Source organism: Oreochromis niloticus, linkage group LG3 (genome assembly GCF_001858045.2).
Source record: "Oreochromis niloticus isolate F11D_XX linkage group LG3, O_niloticus_UMD_NMBU, whole genome shotgun sequence".
Taxonomy (NCBI): domain Eukaryota; kingdom Metazoa; phylum Chordata; class Actinopteri; order Cichliformes; family Cichlidae; genus Oreochromis; species Oreochromis niloticus.
The window spans coordinates 2,420,123-2,444,586 of record NC_031967.2 but is presented as its reverse complement, the minus strand read 5'-3'; the positions used below and the strand labels follow the sequence as shown (position 1 = coordinate 2,444,586).

At 43.2% G+C, this 24,464-nt stretch overlaps 1 protein-coding gene across 1 annotated transcript; it reads right to left on the bottom strand.

The window, feature by feature from the left end:
* Positions 1-2,082: 2,082 nt before the first annotated feature.
* On the bottom strand, positions 2,083-12,686 carry LOC109195967 (ribonuclease inhibitor-like; the record flags this gene model as incomplete). Its single annotated transcript, XM_025900017.1, has 6 exons — positions 2,083-2,102; positions 2,788-2,961; positions 5,118-5,291; positions 7,661-7,834; positions 10,204-10,380; positions 12,532-12,686. Coding segments are annotated over 6 exons (864 nt in total), but the record flags the coding sequence as incomplete, so codon positions are not given.
* Positions 12,687-24,464: the final 11,778 nt, after the last annotated feature.

Here is a 24,464-nt window from a genome sequence, read left to right as displayed (position 1 = left end):
GCAGGAGTTTTCAGGCCCAAAGGGGAATCCACAGAATCCCTGTGGGATGCAGAAACCAGCAAGAACCTTTCCGTGCATCAATGTCTCTGGAAAACTTCCACAAAATTTCCAGGATTATCCGTTTTGATAACCGAGATGACAGACCAGTTTGACGGCAGAGAGACAAGCTAGCTGCCATCAGGAAAGTGTGGGATAAGTGTGTGCACCCACCTCCCCTTGTTTTACAACCCTAGGTCTAATGTCACCGTCGATGAGCAGCTGATCCCATTTAGTTGTGAAACATATTGCTTCACGTGTAAATGTGTTGTGTCTTTCCACTAACTGCACTTGATTATAACTGATTTATTTTTTTATAACATTTTATAAAAAAGAACAAAAAAAACGAGAAGCACATTAATTCATAAATGTGATCTAACAAAGGTAAAGGGAAAAAATTAACCATGTTTGCTGTTCATATGGCTGTAATTGGGATGAAGTAAACATCTGTTGAGTAATTTAACATAAAATTGTTTGATAGTGTTAATTTGGAAAGCCAAAACTCTAGCGGGTCCACCAGACCCATGAACACTGGCTGAGTAACGAAAATACGAACACCACACAAGGGTTAAACGTGCTGCTGTTGTTAAGTGCGACCTCCACTGGTTTCCTGTTTCTGGCGCAAAGTGGGCGATAAACAAACGAGAGACGATCAGCTGATCATTGATCAGTTTCATGATTGAAGTAGCAACAGGAGAGGGAGGGGAGAGAATGAGAGAAGAAGAGGCAGCTGCAGCGTAAAGACAGAATAACTCCAGCTTTGTGTCTTTTTCATTCTAGCTGAAGTACGGGACGAATCGCGTTCCTTTCCCCTCAATACGGATGTATTGTAATTGGTCCAGCCCAGAGTTGATCATGACCAATTGGCTAATCCACCACCTTTCATTGTTTATACCATAACAAAAACAAACAAACAAACATAAAAATGAAAAATCATTATTGGCTCACCGAGCAAATGCCCGGTATGCCCGATGGCCAGTCCAGCTATGGTCGTGCCATCAGTTAACCCTTCACGTGCCAGCTGTGACACGCGTGCCCAGCGTTGCCGACCCCTGCTCTAAAGCATCTGATTTGGATTCCTGAGATCAAATATATTTTCCTTTGGCTTTGTTTTCTTCCCATTTGTGGCTTTAATGTAGTGTTACATCCTGTTTGTTTGCTTCCATCTGTACACATGTCCAGATTCACTGTTATGTTTCTATTCTTACATTGCTGTGTGATCACTGTTCCCTCTGCTGACTGATGTGACCTTTTGTATCTGACACTGATACTTGTCATATTTGTATCTGCGCCTAAAAGATAAAAAGTTTTCCATGCTAAAACACAGCTCCACCTCCTGCAGTTCTCCTTCTGAACCACTAGATGTCTCTGTTATCTAAATGAAGACGTGCAGCACAGCAACCACAGCAGCGCTCAGATCACACGTGTCCTGTTCTTATGTATAAAAGCATGAAACAGGTGAGACAGGTGGGATCAATATTAATGTTGTGGAAATATATGAAAAAGCAACAGAAGAGTGAAAACATTTGGTGTTTCTAGAAAGATCTTTCAGCTCAGAGCTGCTCACAGACTGTATTTACAAGTGACAAACTGCAACTCTACTGTACATCTACAGTATATATCAAATCTATTCTGTATTCAAATCTATTGAGTGATGTTTGAAAGTCTTTCCAGGTGAGTTTGATCCAGGAGGGTCTGAAGCCAGAGTCAGACAGAGACTGTGCAGAGACTGTAGAAGGACAGAGCAGCAGCAGAGCAGTCCAGATACACTGATGATCCTCTGTCAGATCCAGAGGGACACACAGGGATGATGCTGGACTCTACATTGTGTCTGACAGTGGAGCTGTTCTCAGAGCAGTTCACTCTGCAGCACTGACAGTCATCTGCACTTCATTCCTCTGTCAGTCACTGCTGGATGAAGCTCTCCTCTCCACCTCCCAGTAACATGGCCCAGTCAGAGCGTCTCTACACACAAGCTGCTGCTGCTTCAACCTCTCTGGATCATCAGGACACAGCTGCTCCTCTCTCAGCACACACACCGTCCTGTTTACCATCATCACCTCCACCTGCAGAGAGAAGAAGGAAGAGCAGAGGAGATAAACGAGTGTTTCCAGAGACTCTTCATCAGCTGTCAGTCAGTGATGCAGCACATCCAGTATAAAGAGCAGCAGGGACTTCAGTGCTGGGACTGTACTAGGACTCATTGTTGCTTCACTTTTTCTAATCTTTGGATTTTTATTGAAGTTGATGAAAATGTTTTTCCCTCCTAGTTTGAGTTTGGACTTTCATTCATTAGAAGAACCTTGGTGTGTCCACTCTGAGCTCTGTAGGAACCCCAACAACAAGCCCAACAATCCAGATGGACGGTTCCAGCTGTTAACTGGAGGAATTCCATCCAAACATCTGCTCTCACTAAATTCTTCCTCACCTACAGACTGTGTTCTTCACTGCTTTAAACTTGGAAATGAATGCAGTCATTGGTCTGCGTGCTGTTTGGTTCAGAGAGCTGATTGGCTGTTGACAGTGTTCGATCAGAGCGCGTCAGCCGTTACCATGGTGACCATAAAGGTGACAAAAAGGCAGAAACAGGAAGTGTTTGTGTCCAATCCTGAAGCCTGTCACCATTCTCCTCTCACAGCTTCACTGAGAAGCTGCAGCTTTACAGGAAACACTGGATCTTTGTTTCATACTGACTGTGTTTAGTACAATACTGCTGACAGCACCACCCACTCACTCCATCACTCTACTTACACCAGAGTCTCCAGTCTGTAGTCTGGACTCTGCTGAAGATCATACAGCTGCTTCACATCTGGATCCTTCAGGTTGTTTCCTCTCAGGTCCAGCTCTCTCAGATGGGAGGGGTTGGACTTCAGTGCTGCTGCCAGATAATCACAGCTGATCTCTGACAAACCACAGCTCCTCAATCTGTATAAAGAATGAAAGATGTAAGTTTATTAGACAAAGTGTGAGCTTGAAATCATTCAGTGTTTCATCATCTGTTCAGAGCTGAAGAAGGTTCAGAATGTAGAAGTTTAGAAAATGGAAACTCCAAACAGCTGAAGCCAACAGGAAGCAGCTTCAAACAAACACAACAAGAGAAAAAACTCTGAATGTTTCACATTAAAGTCGTACATTTATCATAAAAACAGGACAAAGACTTGAAAAAGTCGTGTTTTTCCTTCCAGGAACCACAAGGCTTCACTTTTAAAGGTGAAGTGTGAAAGAAATGGACATGTTTGAAGTCCAACACCTTTTTCCAGTCAGATGATTAAAGCAGACAAACTACAAGCTCATTTTCATTCCAACAAGTCATCTTCTGACCTGGACAAACAACACTGGTCTCTATGTGCAGCTGGCTGTGAGACCAGTGCTCAGGGAGCGTCTACAAAGTGCAACACTGAAAGAACATCACACACTCATTTGCTTCCAGCACTTTCACACAAACATCTACTGTCATTATTGTCACCAAACTCTGTGGATCCTTTATTGCAAATTCAAATGGGATCAAATGGTCAGACAAAAGAGGGTTATGAGGAAATATGATGAAATGTTGTGTATTAGCAGCAAGTTATTGAATCATTTTCTTCAGAAACCAAACAATATGATTGACAAACATGTTTTTACAAACTCAGTGTTGGACTTGGATCAGCAGGATAAGCTGATGTTTAAAGGCATTTGAGTCTCGCTGTATGAGAGTCCAGTTATTCCTCAATATTTATGGATGATGTTCTTTCAGTGTTGCACTTTGTAGACGCTCCCTGAGCCTCACAGCCAGCTGCACATGGACCAGCTGACATTACCCAGCATTAGAGGCGGCTGTAAAAAAATGGATTTTCCTATTTAAATGGTTTTAATTTGAATAAAGCGATGTTGATTCATTCAATCCTGAATGGATTTTTAATATAAATGTATTTTGCCAGAATCTCAGGTTAAAGCTCCCAAAAGTATTTCAACAACAAGCAAACAGATAAAACAGTAAATGAGAGCAGCTAAACACACAAAGATGGAAACACAGAGCGTGGATCGTTCACTCGACGGCACGTACACGGACACGCCGTCGGGGCTGAAAGTGGACAGCTCACAGATCCTGAAGCTGCAGGTTTCATCTGTCTCCAACCAAAACTGAGTGAACCAGCAGCAAAAGAAGATCCAAACTACGCTTTACGTTTGATGAACATCGCCATGAATTCTCTCTGACTTTGACCTTTACTTCCTGCACAGCTCTCTCTCTCTCAGTGTACTTCAAGAACAGTTTACCTTCAAAAATCTGTTTTCTGCATTATTCACTGCTTATTACGCACCAGTCTGCTGTTGTGTTCACTGCTGTCGGCCTCCGAAAACAAAGCCTCATTTCTGCTGTTCAATACTGAAGAAATTGAAACCTTTTAAAATGATGACAGATTACAAACTCTCAGCTGTGTCTGTAATCAAACCTCTGTAACTTTGCTTCACTTCAGCAGCATCAGCTCATGTTCACATGTTGATTCATGGTTTGCTTCAGTTTTTGATCGACTGCAGAATATTTTGAAGGTTATCTGCTATAAAAAGCCAGAAGAGGAAAATCTGCTTCATGTGTTTCTGTTTGATCCTCAGTGACTTTGACACAAAGGCCTCTGCTGTGATGATCACACCTCTGATCAAGTCTCACAGTGTCAGCTTTGTTTTTATACATATGGATATGTGCTGATAAATGATCAGAATTAGAATATTTCCAACTGTCTGCTGTGTGCCGTGACCTTTGACCTGCTACAGACAGTCAGCTGTGGATTATTCATTGTTGTGTCTGATACTTAGAACTGTGAGGAAGAACACTACACAGTTAATCAGGGTCCCCTCTCTCTGAATCAGGAAAGGTGGGCAGGCCGCGTGTGGGCCGCGGGCCATACGTTGAGTCTCACTGTTTGAAATGTGAACATTGTTCTGCTGCAGTCAATGGACTAAACCAGAGAAGAAGAAAACAGACTTTACCATGAAGATCCTCAGTGTGGATCAGTATAATATCAGCCTGATGTCTGCAGTTTAGTGTCAGCACAACTTGCACATCATATTCATCTCAGCACAACTAAAACATGCTGACTGACCTCAGAGCTTCAAGTCCACATCCTGGACTCTCCAGGAAACCACACAGATGCTTCACTCCTGAATCCTGCAGCTTGTTGTAGCTCAGCTCCAGCTGTCTCAGATGGGAGGGGTTGGACTTCAGTGCTGCTGCCAGATAATCACAGCTGATCTCTGACAAACCACAGTCCCACAATCTGTATAAAGAATGAAAGATGTAAGTTTATTAGACAAAGTGTGAGCTTGAAATCATTCAGTGTTTCATCATCTGTTCAGAGCTGAAGAAGGTTCAGAATGTAGAAGTTTAGAAAATGGAAACTCCAAACAGCTGAAGCCAACAGGAAGCAGCTTCAAACAGGAAACTGTGCAGAGTTTCAGACTATATGTCCTGATGCAGCCAGTTGGATTTTGGAGATCTGAATCTCTGTTCTGTGACTAAGTCCTTGAATCATTTCTTCCAGTTGGTCCAACAAGACAGACTAAGTATTGGACATGTGTTGTGGCTCCATTAGGGGAGCTTCTACATGTGATGTGATGGCCCCTCTGGGTCTGTCAGGTCACAGGACTGAAGAGAGCTCAAACTGGGCACACAGTTGTTCCAGTCTGGACCAAAGACTCTATACTGGGACTGAGGGACTGCTTTGACTGCACCCACTGGGACTTTTTAAAGGCTCATGTTCTCACTTAGATCATCGATTTCTACTTACATTTCTTTCTGGGAAAAATGGGGATTACTTTGGAAACAGGAAGTATTTTCCCCAATAAGCAGCCCTGGATTAGTAAATCACTCCAACATGTTCTCAGGCAGAAGAAGCTGTCTTGTTATGAGGGAGAGAAGAAAAAGATTGAGGCACAGAAACTTGTTGAAAGAGAGATAAAGCAGCTAAAATCAGGTGTAAAAGTAAAGCAGAGGATGAGCTGAATAAAGGACACTCAAGGCTGGCTTGGAAAGGAATGAAGTCCATGGTGGGGATGCAGAACAAGGAGCAAAGATGAATGTGATGCTGAATCAGCAGAAGACTTGGACTCATTGGATTCCAGCTTTGATATCATTGATTTCAATGAAGAGCTTTGTGATTGTAGCAAAGGGCTGGTAGCTCTGAGAGTCCCACTGATGAGGTGTTTGTGTGGAAATCTCTTAGTGGGACCAAAGAGAGAAAAAGCCCTGGTCCTGATGCTGTGGGAGGGAAATGATTGAATTGTGCTGTGAGGAACTGACTGGGAGGTTTTCACACATTTTCCTGTCCTCCTTGGAACAACAGGAAGTTCCCAGCATATGGAAACAAAGGTTAAGTGTCCTATGGCACTCAGTGATGATGGTGCTGTGGCCCCACCACCTCCACCTCTTTGTAAAGGAACTAACTGTCATCTGAAGCTTCAAATGGAACAAAGACTTCCTCCACTAGGTGGCAGTGTCTGATGAGAAAGTGTTAGTGGAACTGGCCTGGAGTCAGAAACAGGAAGATGCAGGATTTGGGCTGAAATGGGGAAAAGTGGTTGGCACTAGTGCCTTAAAGCAAGAAGGTTGTAGGTTGAAGCTTGTTGGCCTTTCTGTGGAGGTTGGATGTTCTCCCACAGTCCAATGAAATGCTGCTTAGGTTCATTGGTGCTTCTAAATTGGCTGTAGGTGTGGATGTGAGAGAGTGCTTCTCTGTCTCTCTCTGTTGGCCCTGTGATGGACTGCTCACCTGTGCAGGTGGACCACGCCTCTTGCCCTATGACAGCTAGGACACAGGCTGCAGCCCTGTGAGCCTAAGCTGAATAAACAGTTAGCAAAAATGATCCATACATGGCCTGAAATTCCCCAGTTAGCAGTTTGGTAGATAGCTATGACATGCTAATCCCGTCCAGCAGCTGTATTCTACCTGTAAGCTGATCCCTGCTGAGCCAAAGCACTTTTTCACATACAAATTACAACCTTTAATAGAAACCTATTGGTCAGCATCTTATTAGCCTGCTGTTAGCTTCATTCCACAGAAAACTGAGAGAAACTAACAGAGTTGATAAAGAATAAAGAGAAATGTGCTGATTTAAAGCCTTTGAAGTGCTTCAGATGATCTCTGTCCACTTCTGTCCACTCATTCATTCATGTAAGCTTCTAATGCAGCTTTGATCTTCACAGTCTGCTTCATGAAACTCATTCTAACCCTGAATGTCAGAGTGTTCCTCCTTCTCTTTCCCATCATTCATGCTGGCAGTGGAGGAGATTTGGATGTTGGACTGTGTTTTGGATGATGTGTGTATGTTTGTGTTGGACTGCTGTCTGTAAAGCAAACGCACATTTTGCTTTGGATTTCAGTGTCAGACAGACTTTAAGGTGGAATGAAGAGTTGGAGAGTTTCACAGTGAATTATCCAGTGGAGGATTTTTCTTCTTCTTTGAAGGTTTGAAATGTGAACATTGTTCTGCTGCAGTCAATGGACTAAACCAGAGAAGAAGAAAACAGACTTTACCATGAAGATCCTCAGTGTGGATCAGTATAATATCAGCCTGATGTCTGCAGTTTAGTGTCAGCACAACTTTCACATCATATTCATCTCAGCACAACTAAAACATGCTGACTGACCCCAGAGCTTCAAGTCCACATCCTGGACTCTCCAGGAAACCACACAGATGCTTCACTCCTGAATCCTGCAGGTTGTTGTAGCTCAGCTCCAGTTGTCTCAGATGGGAGGGGTTGGACTTCAGTGCTGCTGCCAGATAATCACAGCTGATCGCTGACAAACCACAGTCCCACAATCTGTATAAAGAATGAAAGATGTAAGTTTATTAGACAAAGTGTGAGCTTGAAATCATTCAGTGTTTCATCATCTGTTCAGAGCTGAAGAAGGTTCAGAATGTAGAAGTTTAGAAAATGGAAACTCCAAACAGCTGAAGCCAACAGGAAGCAGCTTCAAACAGGAAACTGTGCAGAGTTTCAGACTATATGTCCTGATGCAGCCACTTGGATTTTGGAGATTTGAATCTCTGTTCTGTGACTAAGTCCTTGAATCATTTCTTCCAGTTGGTCCAACAAGACAGACTAAGTATTGGACATGTGTTGTGGCTCCATTAGGGGAGCTTCTACATGTGATGTGATGGCCCCTCTGGGTCTGTCAGGTCACAGGACTGAAGAGAGCTCAAACTGGGCACACAGTTGTTCCAGTCTGGACCAAAGACTCTATACTGGGACTGAGGGACTGCTTTGACTGCACCCACTGGGACTTTTTAAAGGCTCATGTTCTCACTTAGATCATCGATTTCTACTGACATTTCTTTCTGGGAAAAATGGGGATTACTTTGAAAACAGGAAGTATTTTCCCCAATAAGCAGCCCTGGATTAGTAAATCACTCCAACATGTTCTCAGGCAGAAGAAGCTGTCTTGTTATGAGGGAGAGAAGAAAAAGATTGAGGCACAGAAACTTGTTGAAAGAGAGATAAAGCAGCTAAAATCAGGTGTAAAAGTAAAGCAGAGGATGAGCTGAATAAAGGACACTCAAGGCTGGCTTGGAAAGGAATGAAGTCCATGGTGGGGATGCAGAACAAGGAGCAAAGATGAATGTGATGCTGAATCAGCAGAAGACTTGGACTCATTGGATTCCAGCTTTGATATCATTGATTTCAATGAAGAGCTTTGTGATTGTAGCAAAGGGCTGGTAGCTCTGAGAGTCCCACTGATGAGGTGTTTGTGTGGAAATCTCTTAGTGGGACCAAAGAGAGAAAAAGCCCTGGTCCTGATGCTGTGGGAGGGAAATGATTGAAGTGTGCTGTGAGGAACTGACTGGGAGGTTTTCACACATTTTCCAGTCCTCCTTGGAACAACAGGAAGTTCCCAGCATGTGGAAACAAAGGTTAAGTGTCCTATGGCACTCAGTGATGATGGTGCTGTGGCCCCACCACCTCCACCTCTTTGTAAAGGAACTAACTGTCATCTGAAGCTTCAAATGGAACAAAGACTTCCTCCACTAGGTGGCAGTGTCTGATGAGAAAGTGTTAGTGGAGCTGGCCTGGAGTCAGAAACAGGAAGATGCAGGATTTGGGCTGAAATGGGGAAAAGTGGTTGGCACTAGTGCCTTAAAGCAAGAAGGTTGTAGGTTGAAGCTTGTTGGCCTTTCTGTGGAGGTTGGATGTTCTCCCACAGTCCAATGAAATGCTGCTTAGGTTCATTGGTGCTTCTAAATTGGCTGTAGGTGTGGATGTGAGAGAGTGCTTCTCTGTCTCTCTCTGTTGGCCCTGTGATGGACTGCTCACCTGTGCAGGTGGACCACGCCTCTTGCCCTATGACAGCTAGGACACAGGCTGCAGCCCTGTGAGCCTAAGCTGAATAAACAGTTAGCAAAAATGATCCATAGATGGCCTGAAATTCCCCAGTTAGCAGTTTGGTAGATAGCTATGACATGCTAATCCCATCCAGCAGCTGTATTCTACCTGTAAGCTGATCCCTGCTGAGCCAAAGCACTTTTTCACATACAAATTACAACCTTTAATAGAAACCTATTGGTCAGCATCTTATTAGCCTGCTGTTAGCTTCATTCCACAGAAAACTGAGAGAAACTAACAGAGTTGATAAAGAATAAAGAGAAATGTGCTGATTTAAAGCCTTTGAAGTGCTTCAGATGATCTCTGTCCACTTCTGTCCACTCATTCATTCATGTAAGCTTCTAATGCAGCTTTGATCTTCACAGTCTGCTTCATGAAACTCATTCTAACCCTGAATGTCAGAGTGTTCCTCCTTCTCTTTCCCATCATTCATGCTGGCAGTGGAGGAGATTTGGATGTTGGACTGTGTTTTGGATGATGTGTGTATGTTTGTGTTGGACTGCTGTCTGTAAAGCAAACGCACATTTTGCTTTGGATTTCAGTGTCAGACAGACTTTAAGGTGGAATGAAGAGTTGGAGAGTTTCACAGTGAATTATCCAGTGGAGGATTTTTCTTCTTCTTTGAAGGTTTGAAATGTGAACATTGTTCTGCTGCAGTCAATGGACTAAACCAGAGAAGAAGAAAACAGACTTTACCATGAAGATCCTCAGTGTGGATCAGTATAATATCAGCCTGATGTCTGCAGTTTAGTGTCAGCACAACTTTCACATCATATTCATCTCAGCACAACTAAAACATGCTGACTGACCCCAGAGCTTCAAGTCCACATCCTGGACTCTCCAGGAAACCACACAGATGCTTCACTCCTGAATCCTGCAGGTTGTTGTTCCAGCTCAGGTCCAGCTCTCTCAGATGGGAGGGGTTGGACTTCAGTGCTGCTGCCAGATAATCACAGCTGATCTCTGACAAACCACAGCTCCTCAATCTGTATAAAGAATGAAAGATGTAAGTTTATTAGACAAAGTGTGAGCTTGAAATCATTCAGTGTTTCATCATCTGTTCAGAGCTGAAGAAGGTTCAGAATGTAGAAGTTTAGAAAATGGAAACTCCAAACAGCTGAAGCCAACAGGAAGCAGCTTCAAACAAACACAACAAGAGAAAAAACTCTGAATGTTTCACATTAAAGTCGTACATTTATCATAAAAACAGGACAAAGACTTGAAAAAGTCGTGTTTTTCCTTCCAGGAACCACAAGGCTTCACTTTTAAAGGTGAAGTGTGAAAGAAACGGACATATTTGAAGTCCAACACCTTTTTCCAGTCACATGATTAAAGCAGACAAACTACAAGCTCATTTTCATTCCAACAAGTCATCTTCTGACCTGGACTAACAACACTGGTCTCTATGTGCAGCTGGCTGTGAGACCAGTGCTCAGGGAGCGTCTACAAAGTGCAACACTGAAAGAACATCACACACTCATTTGCTTCCAGCACTTTCACACAAACATCTACTGTCATTATTGTCACCAAACTCTGTGGATCCTTTATTGCAAATTCAAATGGGATCAAATGGTCAGACAAAAGAGGGTTATGAGGAAATATGATGAAATGTTGTGTATTAGCAGCAAGTTATTGAATCATTTTCCTCAGAAACCAAACAAAATGATTGACAAACATGTTTTTACAAACTCAGTGTTGGACTTGGATCAGCAGGATAAGCTGATGTTTAAAGGCATTTGAGTCTCGCTGTATGAGAGTCCAGTTATTCCTCAATATTTATGGATGATGTTCTTTCAGTGTTGCACTTTGTAGACGCTCCCTGAGCCTCACAGCCAGCTGCACATGGACCAGCTGACATTACCCAGCATTAGAGGCGGCTGTAAAAAAATGGATTTTCCTATTTAAATGGTTTTAATTTGAATAAAGCGATGTTGATTCATTCAATCCTGAATGGATTTTTAATATAAATGTATTTTGCCAGAATCTCAGGTTAAAGCTCCCAAAAGTATTTCAACAACAAGCAAACAGATAAAACAGTAAATGAGAGCAGCTAAACACACAAAGATGGAAACACAGAGCGTGGATCGTTCACTCGACGGCACGTACACGGACACGCCGTCGGGGCTGAAAGTGGACAGCTCACAGATCCTGAAGCTGCAGGTTTCATCTGTCTCCAACCAAAACTGAGTGAACCAGCAGCAAAAGAAGATCCAAACTACGCTTTACGTTTGATGAACATGGTCATGAATTCTCTCTGACTTTGACCTTTACTTCCTGCACAGCTCTCTCTCTCTCAGTGTACTTCAAGAACAGTTTACCTTCAAAAATCTGTTTTCTGCATTATTCACTGCTTATTACGCACCAGTCTGCTGTTGTGTTCACTGCTGTCGGCCTCCGAAAACAAAGCCTCATTTCTGCTGTTCAATACTGAAGAAATTGAAACCTTTTAAAATGCTGACAGATTACAAACTCTCACCTGTGTCTGTAATCAAACCTCTGTAACTTTGCTTCACTTCAGCAGCATCAGCTCATGTTCACATGTTGATTCATGGTTTGCTTCAGTTTTTGATCGACTGCAGAATATTTTGAAGGTTATCTGCTATAAAAAGCCAGAAGAGGAAAATCTGCTTCATGTGTTTCTGTTTGATCCTCAGTGACTTTGACACAAAGGCCTCTGCTGTGATGATCACACCTCTGATCAAGTCTCACAGTGTTTGTTTTTATACATATGGATATGTGCTGATAAATGATCAGAATTAGAATATTTCCCACTGTCTGCTGTGTGCCGTGACCTTTGACCTGCTAAAGACAGTCAGCTGTGGATTATTCATTGTTGTGTCTGATACTTAGAACTGTGAGGAAGAACACTACACAGTTAATCAGGGTCCCCTCTCTCTGAATCAGGAAAGGTGGGCAGGCCGCGTGTGGGCCGCGGGCCATACGTTGAGTCTCACTGTTTGAAATGTGAACATTGTTCTGCTGCAGTCAATGGACTAAACCAGAGAAGAAGAAAACAGACTTTACCATGAAGATCCTCAGTGTGGATCAGTATAATATCAGCCTGATGTCTGCAGTTTAGTGTCAGCACAACTTTCACATCATATTCATCTCAGCACAACTAAAACATGCTGACTGACCTCAGAGTTTCAAGTCCACATCCTGGACTCTCCAGGAAACCACACAGATGCTTCACTCCTGAATCCTGCAGCTTGTTGTTGTAGCTCAGGTCCAGCTCTCTCAGATGGGAGGGGTTGGACTTCAGTGCTGCTGCCAGATAATCACAGCTGATCTCTGACAAACCACAGTCGATCAATCTGTATAAAGAATGAAAGATGTAAGTTTATTAGACAAAGTGTGAGCTTGAAATCATTCAGTGTTTCATCATCTGTTCAGAGCTGAAGAAGGTTCAGAATGTAGAAGTTTAGAAAATGGAAACTCCAAACAGCTGAAGCCAACAGGAAGCAGCTTCAAACAGGAAACTGTGCAGAGTTTCAGACTATATGTCCTGATGCAGCCAGTTGGATTTTGGAGATTTGAATCTCTGTTCTGTGACTAAGTCCTTGAATCATTTCCTCCAGTTGGTCCAACAAGACAGACTAAGTATTGGACATGTGTTGTGGCTCCATTAGGGGAGCTTCTACATGTGATGTGATGGCCCCTCTGGGTCTGTCAGGTCACAGCACTGAAGAGAGCTCAAACTGGGCACACAGTTGTTCCAGTCTGGACCAAAGACTCTATACTGGGACTGAGGGACTGCTTTGACTGCACCCACTGGGACTTTTTAAAGGCTCATGTTCTCACTTAGATCATCGATTTCTACTTACATTTCTTTCTGGGAAAAATGGGATTACTTTGAAAACAGGAAGTATTTTCCCCAATAAGCAGCCCTGGATTAGTAAATCACTCCAACATGTTCTCAGGCAGAAGAAGCTGTCTTGTTATGAGGGAGAGAAGAAAAAGATTGAGGCACAGAAACTTGATGAAAGAGAGATAAAGCAGCTAAAATCAGGTGTAAAAGTAAAGCAGAGGATGAGCTGAATAAAGGACACTCAAGGCTGGCTTGGAAAGGAATGAAGTCCATGGTGGGGATGCAGAACAAGGAGCAAAGATGAATGTGATGCTGAATCAGCAGAAGACTTGGACTCATTGGATTCCAGCTTTGATATCATTGATTTCAATGAAGAGCTTTGTGATTGTAGCAAAGGGCTGGTAGCTCTGAGAGTCCCACTGATGAGGTGTTTGTGTGGAAATCTCTTAGTGGGACCAAAGAGAGAAAAAGCCCTGGTCCTGATGCTGTGGGAGGGAAATGATTGAAGTGTGCTGTGAGGAACTGACTGGGAGGTTTTCACACATTTTCCAGTCCTCCTTGGAACAAGAGGAAGTTCCCAGCATATGGAGACTTCCTCCACTAGGTGGCAGTGTCTGATGAGAAAGTGTTAGTGGAGCTGGCCTGGAGTCAGAAACAGGAAGATGCAGGATTTGGGCTGAAATGGGGAAAAGTGGTTGGCACTAGTGCCTTAAAGCAAGAAGGTTGTAGGTTGAAGCTTGTTGGCCTTTCTGTGGAGGTTGGATGTTCTCCCACAGTCCAATGAAATGCTGCTTAGGTTCATTGGTGCTTCTAAATTGGCTGTAGGTGTGGATGTGAGAGAGTGCTTCTCTGTCTCTCTCTGTTGGCCCTGTGATGGACTGCTCACCTGTGCAGGTGGACCACGCCTCTTGCCCTATGACAGCTAGGGCACAGGCTGCAGCCCTGTGAGCCTAAGCTGAATAAACAGTTAGCAAAAATGATCCATAGATGGCCTGAAATCCCCCAGTTAGCAGTTTGGTAGATAGCTATGACATGCTAATCCCATCCAGCAGCTGTATTCTACCTGTAAGCTGATCCCTGCTGACCCAAAGCACTTTTTCATATACAAATTACAACCTTTAATAGAAACCTATTGGTCAGCATCTTATTAGCCTGCTGTTAGCTTCATTCCACAGAAAACTGAGAGAAACTAACAGAGTTGATAAAGAATAAAGAGAAATGTGCTGATTTAAAGCCTTTGAAGTGCTTCAGATGATCTGTGTCCACTTCTGTCCACTCATTCATTCATGTAAGCTTCTAATGCAGCTTTGATCTTCACAGTCTGCTTCATGAAACTCATTCTAACCCTGAATGTCAGAGTGTTCCTCCTTCTCTTTCCCATCATTCATGCTGGCAGTGGAGGAGATTTGGATGTTGGACTGTGTTTTGGATGATGTGTGTATGTTTGTGTTGGACTGCTGTCTGTAAAGCAAACGCACATTTTGCTTTGGATTTCAGTGTCAGACAGACTTTAAGGTGGAATGAAGAGTTGGAGAGTTTCACAGTGAATTATCCAGTGGAGGATTTTTCTTCTTCTTTGAAGGTTTGAAATGTGAACATTGTTCTGCTGCAGTCAATGGACTAAACCAGAGAAGAAGAAAACAGACTTTACCATGAAGATCCTCAGTGTGGATCAGTATAATATCAGCCTGATGTCTGCAGTTTAGTGTCAGCACAACTTTCACATCATATTCATCTCAGCACAACTAAAACATGCTGACTGACCTCAGAGTTTCAAGTCCACATCCTGGACTCTCCAGGAAACCACACAGATGCTTCACTCCTGAATCCTGCAGCTTGTTGTTGTTACTCAGGTCCAGCTCTCTCAGATGGGAGGGGTTGGACTTCAGTGCTGCTGCCAGATAATCACAGCTGATCTCTGACAAACCACAGCTCCTCAATCTGAATAAAGAATGAAATATGTAAGTTTATTAGACAAAGTGCTTGAAATCATTCAGTGTTTCATCATCTGTTCAGAGCTGAAGAAGGTTCAGAATGTAGAAGTTTAGAAAATGGAAACTCCAAACAGCTGAAGCCAACAGGAAGCAGCTTCAAACAAACACAAGAAGAGAAAAAACTCTGAATGTTTCACATTAAAGTCGTACATTTATCATAAAAACAGGACAAAGACTTGAAAAAGTCGTGTTTTTCCTTCCAGGAACCACATGGCTTCACTTTTAAAGGTGACGTGTGAAAGAAACGGACATATTTGAAGTCCAACACCTTCTTCCAGTCACATGATTAAAGCAGACAAACTACAAGCTCATTTTCATTCCAACAAGTCATCTTCTGACCTGGACTAACAACACTGGTCTCTATGTGCAGCTGGCTGTGAGACCAGTGCTCAGGGAGCGTCTACAAAGTGCAACACTGAAAGAACATGGAAAGAAAAGCGTCTGGACTTCTTTGAGTTGCTTGAAGACGTTTCACCTCTCATCCGAGAAGCTTCTTCAGTTCTAAGGTCAAATGGTGGAGAGTCCCAGATTTAAACCCAGTGGGAGAGTTTCCCCCCCAAAGAGGGACAAAAGGACCCCCTGATGATCCTCTACCTAATCACATGAGCCAAGTTGTGAAAGCGGGTGTGGGTCCCAATCAGCCAGGGTTTCGGTTGAGCTCGTTGTTAAACCTGGCCCCACCCTATCATGTGATTTCCTGAGGTCAGGAAATCACCCACGCCCACTCCCAGGATGTGGGTGGGCGTTAAGGCGTCTGGGGAGGGAACTCAAAACTGGATTATAGATGGCAGACAATTGGTGTCGTAAACCACCGCCTGTGTTCAAAGATGGTCGCTCACAGTGGACGTAAATGGCTTCTTTTCACCACGCTTTCACACCTTGGCAAGAGACAGGAAACAAACCAACACAATAATAAAAAGCACCATGTGATCTTCTTACATCTTCAAGACAAACATAGTAAAAACATGAGCATATTTGTTTCCTGATAAAATGATGTGACAGGTAGAACAGAGTAAAGTGGTGGTGTTACAGCCTTTCTCCCCTCTGCTGCCGAGGCTGTTAGTCTCTCCCAAACTCAAGTACAGGACTTCCAAATGAATGAAAGCAGCAGAAGTGGCTTTACAAATAGACCCTAGCTGTGTCCCAAAACGTCGGCTGCATCCTCCGGAGGCCGCATTTGAAGGTCGATTACGTCACAGCCAGGCAACGAAGGCTGTCCCAATTCGTCGACTCCTTTAAATGCGGCCAACAAATGCGTCCTTCATTTCCCCGAATTTGAAGGATCGGTCGGGTGTGTCCTTCGTGGCCCACCATATCCCAGAATTCATAGCGCGGCCCAGCCAAATTTCAGCTGCCAATAATGGCGGCCGCTACTAAGTTTTAAAATTAGTCTTATTAATCTTTCTGGGTCGCAAAATAAACTTTTAACATATTTTCAGGCGAGAAAGTAGCTGTGTAAATTACAAATATCTGCTTGGTTTATCAAGACATCGTATATTTGCAAAAGTGTGCCGACGTTTTCGGAGACGTCTGTTACCCACCCGCTCGATAGCAAGCTGGGGGGTTCAATGGTCACTCCAGCCGGCGCAAGCAGCGGACTCCCGGCTTCATCATTTTCAGACCCTCGCTCTTTCGCTACTCAGGTTAAACACGATATATAAGTCACTCAGATAACATAAAAATTTTATTGTTTGCTTTTTTCGGTGTTTTATTTGTTCCGGAGTAAATCGGTTTGGCTGAGATCAAAGTTATTTGATTATTAGATTAAATAAAACTTTATTAATCCATCGGGTGGGTTCCTCCGGGATTTTCACACAGCTGAATAAACGTTAAACAGAAAACTGATTAAACAGAAGTGTGAGACGGTCGAGAATTTATGCCTGTTATATTTTAGATAGCAAGGAGCAGACGGCCGAGTTTATTAAACTGCACCACAGTGGTGACGCAAATCTGAAGGCTAGACCGTCCCATTTCACAACCTCGCTCTTCTGGCTTTCTTGGTCTGCGCAGCTCACATATACCGCGAAGCCCGGGTCCTCTGGAGGATGCAGCCGACGTTTTGGGACACAGCTCCTGTGCACGAGAAAATGCTAACTTCCTGGTTTGAGACCGGATGTGGGGTTGTACATTTCCGGTAGCTTTACTTTGCGGTCAATCGCTACTGCGAAGATATTCTCCAAAATCATGTCCAAAACTGGAAAACGGAAAGATGGCGTTAAGTTACAAAGAGCAGAAGGTGGGAACACTCACCACTGTTGTGTCATAAAAAATCTAATGATCAATTTTGACGTTTAAAGAGTTTCGATCGATCAGTTGTTTACATCACTCAACACAAGCAGAACTGCATCACTGCAGCAGAAGACACATCGTCCACATTCAGAAGCACATCTCTGTATAGTGACTGGTCTTATGATTTAAACAAATGTTCAGCATTCAAACTACAGGTGAACAACAGTCAAACCAGATGTTTCCCCGTTATGTCGATATCAGCAAGTCAAGTACACACCTACACAGCATGTTAACAAACCGTGAAAAAAGCCACACAAAAATGAATGATTGCTGTTAAGGGTTTCAATACATTAGTTTTTACGAAGGGTCTGTTGTGACTTACTTTCAAAATTACAGAGGTCCCTCACTATAACGCGGTTCACCTTTCACCTCGCTGTTTGGCGGATTTTTGAGTGCAAGTTTGCTTATTTTACGTCACATTGTGTCCTGCGTCCTGCTCGCTGCAGACGATCTCCTCCGTGCCGTCTCTCCTGTACAGTACAGAATCGCTGCATCGATGCTAGCAGTGTGACTCTGAAGTGCAGTACTGGATGTCTACGATGTCCACGAAACGTTTTGCACCGTCAAAAAATAAAATTGGCTACTTGATTTCACCCATCGCTGGTTATTTTTAGAACATAACACCCGCGATAAACGAGGGACAGCTGAGAAATATAACATTTGAATCCCTTTTCTCTTTTGCTCTGAGGCGCGGGGAAAAAATATCGACAAGTCGATGAACATCATTTACAGATATATTGGGTAAATGCCCAAAACATCTATAGAAATGTAAATCGCCGCTTGATTCATTCATTTGCTTAACTTGTTTTGGACGTAAACAAGGCGCGAACAGGACACCGGAAACAAAGCTCCCCACAGGAGTTTCCGCACCGGAAGTAGCATATGCTAACGTGCAGAAGAGGAAGAGGAGAAGAAGAGGAGAGGGAGGCCACCCTGACCGTCACTCCAGCTGAAAACATCACACTTCCATTAAAGTTGGTGAGAAAATGTTGAGCAGGATGAGCTGCTGGCTAATCTGGAGGCTGTAGCAGCAGCTCACAGTCACAGTGGATTTCCACTCATGAAAAAGCTCTGGCTGCTTCATTTCTCATCTCATATCAGAGACTTTAGTGAAGCTGTACTGTGATGCTTCCATATTCCAGTGAGGCCTCCAGAATGATTTCAGCTGTTCTGTACACACACTGTGTGCCCTGTATGGCTCAAAGTCTCTGCAGCCTGTTTTTATCTGCTATCATCAGATCTTCATCATCCTCATTCACATCCCTCACATAAAATGTATTTATGAACAGCGATGCAGGGCCAGGAGTAGCAACGTGAATTAAATAAATACATCATTAAATAATTCATTATCAATATATTTTTTTAATTAATTATGTACATTTTTAATTAATTACTGAAATAAATAATTTATTATTGATGTATTTATTTAATACAACCATAAAATTATTGCTGTTTACTCAAAATAAATTGAAGAAATCAATATTAAAGGTTAAATTATGATAATGAACACATGCAACTATAACTGATGACATGAGAATTTGGATTTTTAAGCTAAAGCGAAGGTGCTGACTCACTTGTTTCTCTCAAATCCTCCCTAATAACAATAACATAATTACACTTTAGCCACAAGAGGGCAGCAGCATTAATACAAGTCACGTGTATATAAAGGTACAGTGATTATATTACAGTGATTTTGACAAAAACAAAACAGAAGTTGATGGCAGTGTGTTTTTCCATAACATACCAACCAAATTAAATAATAAAAACTTTATAACTTACAGAGCTTTTTTAGAGACTTTGACCACTGGCAGCAGCCTCAGAAGAGCCTCCTCTGAAGCAGAGTATTTCTGCAGGTCAAACACATCCAGATCTTTTTCTGATGACAGTAAGATGAAGACCAGAGCTGACCACTGAGCAGGAGACAGTTTATCTGTGGAGAGACGTCCTGATCTCAGGGACTGTTGGATCTCCTCCAGTAGAGAACGATCATTCAGTTCATTCAGACAGTGGAACAGATTGATGCTTTTCTCTGCAGACAGATTCTCACTGAGCTTCTCCTTGATGTACTGAACTGCTTCTTGATTGGTCTGTGAGCTACTTCCTTTCTGTGTCAGCAGACCTCGTAGGAGAGTCTGATTGGTCTGCAGTGAAAGACCCAGGAGGAAGCGGAGGAACAAGTCCAGGTGTCCATTGGTGCTCTGTAAGGCCTTGTCCACAGCACACTGGTGGAGAGATTGGAGTTTTGGTTTATCAAATAATTTAGGCCACATGGACGTTGTTTGCTGTTCTTCCAGCAGATTGAGTCCAGAGTTGATGAAGGTCAGGTGGACATGAAGAGCAGCCAGAAACTCCTGAACACTCAGATGAACAAAGCAGAACACCTTGTCCTGGTACAGTCCTCTCTCCTCTTTAAAGACCTGTGTGAACACTCCTGAGTACACTGAGGCTGCTCTGATATCGATGCCACACTCTGTCAGGTCTGATTCATAGAAGATCAGGTTTCCTTTCTGCAGCTGATCAAAAGCCAGTTTTCCCAGTGACTCAATCATCTTCCTGCTCTCTGGACTCCAGTGTGGATCTGTCTCAGCTCCTCCATCATATTTGATCCGCTTGACTTTGGCCTGAACCACCAGGAAGTGGATGTACATCTCAGTCAGGGTCTGGGGCAGCTGTCCTCCCTCTCTGGTTTCCAGCACATCCTCCAGAACTGTAGCAGTGATCCAGCAGAAGACTGGGATGTGGCACATGATGTGGAGGCTTCGAGCTTTCTTGATGTGGGAGATGATCCTGCTGGCCTGCTCCTCATCTCTGAATCTCTTCCTGAAGTACTCCTCCTTCTGTGGGTCAGTGAACCCTCTGACCTCTGTCACCATGTCGACACACTGAGGAGGGATCTGATTGGCTGCTGCAGGTCGTGTTGTTATCCAGAGGCGAGCAGATGGGAGCAGGTTCCCTCTGATGAGGTTTGTCAGCAGCTCATCCAATGAGGTGGACTTTCTGGTTTCAGTCAGGATTTTAGTTTTGTTGAAGTCCAAATTAAGTCGACACTCATCCAGACCATCAAGTATGAACACAACCTGGAAGTCTTCAAGCCTGCAGATTCCTGATTGGTTAGTTTGATTAAAGAAGTGATGAACAAGTTCCACCAAGCTGAACTTTTCATCTTTCAGCACATTCAGCTCTCTGAAAGTGAATGGAAATATGAACTGGATGTCCTGGTTGGCTTTGTCTTCAGCCCAGTCCAGGCTGTATTTCTGTGTTAAGACTGTTTTCCCAATGCCAGCCACTCCCTTTGTCAGCACTGTTCTGATTGGTTCGTCTCTTCCAGGTGAGGCTTTAAAGATGTCTTCTTGTCTGATGGTTGTTTCTGGTCTGTCTGGTTTCCTGGATGCTGTTTCAGTCTGTCTGACCTCATGTTCATCATTGACCTCTGCAGTCCCTCCCTCTGTGATGTGGAGCTCTGTGTAGATCTGATTCAGAAGGGTTGGGTTTCCTGCTTTAGCGATGCCCTCAAACACACACTGGAACTTCTTCTTCAGTTGGGCTTTAAGTTCACGTTTACGGAGCGAAGCAAATATTTCTGAAAATAAGAAATTCAGAAGAATTAATTATTATATAATAAATATCACAGCCTTTCAGTACCCTGAAAGGATGAATGTCTATTGGTCCATTTCTTGAGCTATTGGGAAAGATCAATATTCAGTCTTTAGAGAAATTCTCTTACTGCTCTGCAGATGGTCAACCATCTCATGCTGCTTAAGTCTCCTCAAGAAGTGGAGTGTGATCTTCAGAAATGCTTCTCTGCAGCTCTGTCTTTCATCTTCATCCTCACCTTCAAACATCTCCTCATCCTCCATCTGGCTCTTTAAGGTTTCTGGGTGATCTGGACTCAGAAGCTTCTGCATCTTCTTCAGCTCGTTCTTCACAAACATGGTGATGTTGTCCTCCAGCCGCTGGAAAAGAAGACTATATGAATTACCCAGTGGTAAATGGACTGGTTCTTATACAGCTCTCTGTGATACTCTGTGCACACAAAGCATTTTATACAACATGCCTCATTCAACCAAGCACATTGTTCTGTGCTTAAATACTTTCTTTCACACTCTGATGGATGCATCAGAGGGCAGCTTGGGTTTAGTACGTTACCCAGTACATTTGCCAGCCAGGGTTTGATTCACAAAGCTTCTGACTAGTAGCTGACCTGCTCACCTCCTGAGCTACAGTCACCCCAATCTGACTGAAATCATGGAGCCCAAACTCTGATTTATGTTGGACACACTGACAATCCTCTGGTCCACAAAGTGCAGCATAGAGGTGACTGAAAAGAACAAATGTAAACGTAGTACTACAAACCATAACCACAGAGTCCAGGTGTGTTTGATGTTGCTGTGCAGACTGACCAGTGGAAACCTCGGCTCTCTCCTGCTCCACTCTGTGGAGGAGTAATGAATAATTAGCTCATGTTATGTCTGTCCACACACAGACACAAGCTAAAGGTCCATGAAGTGATGTTTGGATGGGTTCAGTCAATCAGATGACTGTCATGGTGAAGCTTTGCTAGTCCTGGTGATCCCACTGAGAATTAACAACTCAGTTTCCAGATGTCTGTAGTTTTCTGCTCAGTTTCTTTAGTCCCAACAGCTCTTACCATCTCCTGCATGAAGCTTTGCCTCCATGCTCAGATGCCCTGGAACAAGGTGCTCTCTTTATATCAGTGACTGGTTTAAAGGGACAACTTGCAGTGCTCGCCAAACTGTGTGTCAGCAAAAGTAGTTCTAATGTTTATTACACTTTTTACATTTTTACACACAAATCAATGAACGCAAAAACATAAACTTTTCAGATATTTTGTTTTACAATGTTACAAAACTCAGTTCACAACTACACAGTCTGATTTACAAAATATTTATGACCACAGTTTGAGCCGATGTCTGTCCCGAGTCTGTGGACTCAGTGGTTTTGTTTTGATTCTTATTGTCTTTGGTTACAATTTCATCCTGATTAAGATTTTCTAGTTCTGAGGTTTTGGTTTCTGTGTTCCCTCTGTACTGTGTTAGTATTGTGTCTCTGTGTTCACTTCCTGTTTTATTTTGACAGAGCCATGTCCTACGTTAGTGTGTCTACTTTTGCTTCCCCTTGTCTGGTTATGTCCAGTTAATCCTGCTGTGTCTCCCTTTTCTCATTCCCTGATTGCTCTTTTGTGTATATGAGCCCTTTGTTTTCTCCTGCTTGTTGCTGGTTCGTCTGTGTTATCTCCCCGTGTCTCCGTTTAAGGTTTCAGGTTAGTTTTTTCAGTAGAGGTTATCTTAGCTTCTGCACAGGCCATCTCCACTGCACTTCACCGTTTCAATAAAGCTCACTCACTTCACAGCAGTGTCGGCATCTTGGGTCCTTTATTAAATTCAACATGGCTCGCCCCGCTAGCCGTGACATAAGATGTGAAAACAATATCCAAAAAACATGAGGGACAAACAGGGAATAGTTTTAAGGTGCAGGGCCAACAAACTGAGTCTAGCCATAAACTCAGAGTTGATTGAATTAGCATTTTGAATTGGCTGATCTGAGTTACTTCAATCAAGTCTATGTTCACTTTGAGTTAAGATTATACATGATTAATGTAAAAGAAAAAAGCCATCATCAGCAACTGATTCTGATTCAGCAGGTTTTCAAATCTAAACGGTACCCATCCCTAGCTGGCTGTAGTTAAACCTTTACTTAAAAAGCATCCCTAGACTCAGCTGTCTTAGCTAATTATAGGCCAATCTCCAACCTGACAATCCTTGAAAGAGTAGTTGGGGGGAGACAATCAGAGGGGCAGTGTGATGATCTTAGGTTACAAACTACCGCAGTCAAGTCATTAAGGGAGACAGGATCAAACTGCTCTAAGACAGCTGAGCACACAGGAGAAAGACTCGGATCTGAGGCAGCAGTCGGCGAGACAAGAGCCCTAATAGACAGAACCTTGTTGTTAAAAATGCTAAAACATCATCACAAATACTTGGTGAAGAAATGACTCTGACATTATCACGTGAAGGAAGAAAACGATTGAGGACATTAAAAAGTACCTGAGGCCTGTGACTGTTTACTGACACTAAGTTTAAGACAAACTGTGTCTGCAGTTTTTACAGCTTCTTGGTAAGAAAGACAGAAAGTCCTTAAAATCTGTAGAGAAACATACAATCTGTCCTTTTTCCATCTCCTTTCGGCGCGTCTACAGTCACGTCTGAGGGAGCGCGTATGTTCATTCAACCACAGCTCTTATAAATGCTGAGCGTGCAGAGTCCTGAACGGAGCAATAGAGTCCAAAATATCAGTGCAGGTAGAACGAAGAGTGTCCGAAAGGTCCTCAACACTTTAACAGCTGGAGTTCATTATTCCAGAGTCCATAAAGGCAGCAGAAAAAGTGGCGCTGTCAGAGCATTAAGTGCTCGCTTTTTACACGCTGAGGCGCACGGCTTATCTACCGAGCAGCGCAGCGTTACAGTGAACAACACAGGAAAATGATCGGAGATGCCCAACTCAGATATTTCAGTGATGCACACATCCAGCCCGTGGGAAAGCTCCAAGTCTAGTGTGTGACCTTTTTCATGCGTGGGACCAGTAACCCACTGGGTCAAGTTAAAAGAGTCAATAATATTTAAAAAGTCATTGACCAGAAGTTTAGAGTCACAGCAGACATGGATGTTGAAATCACCAAGGCAGCATCATCAGAAGACATAGCACACCCAGCTCTATCTATCCATGAAGCCAGGTAACACACACCAATGAGTTACACTGCAGGAATGTCTTAAAGACATAAAGACCTGGATGGCCGCTAACTTTCTGCTTCTTAATTCAGATCAAACTGAGGTTATTGTACTCGGCCCTGAAAATCTTAGAAATATGGTATCTAACCAGATTCTTACTCTGGATGGCATTACCTTGGCCTCCAGTAATGCTGTGAGGAACCTTGGAGTCATTTTTGACCAGGACATGTCCT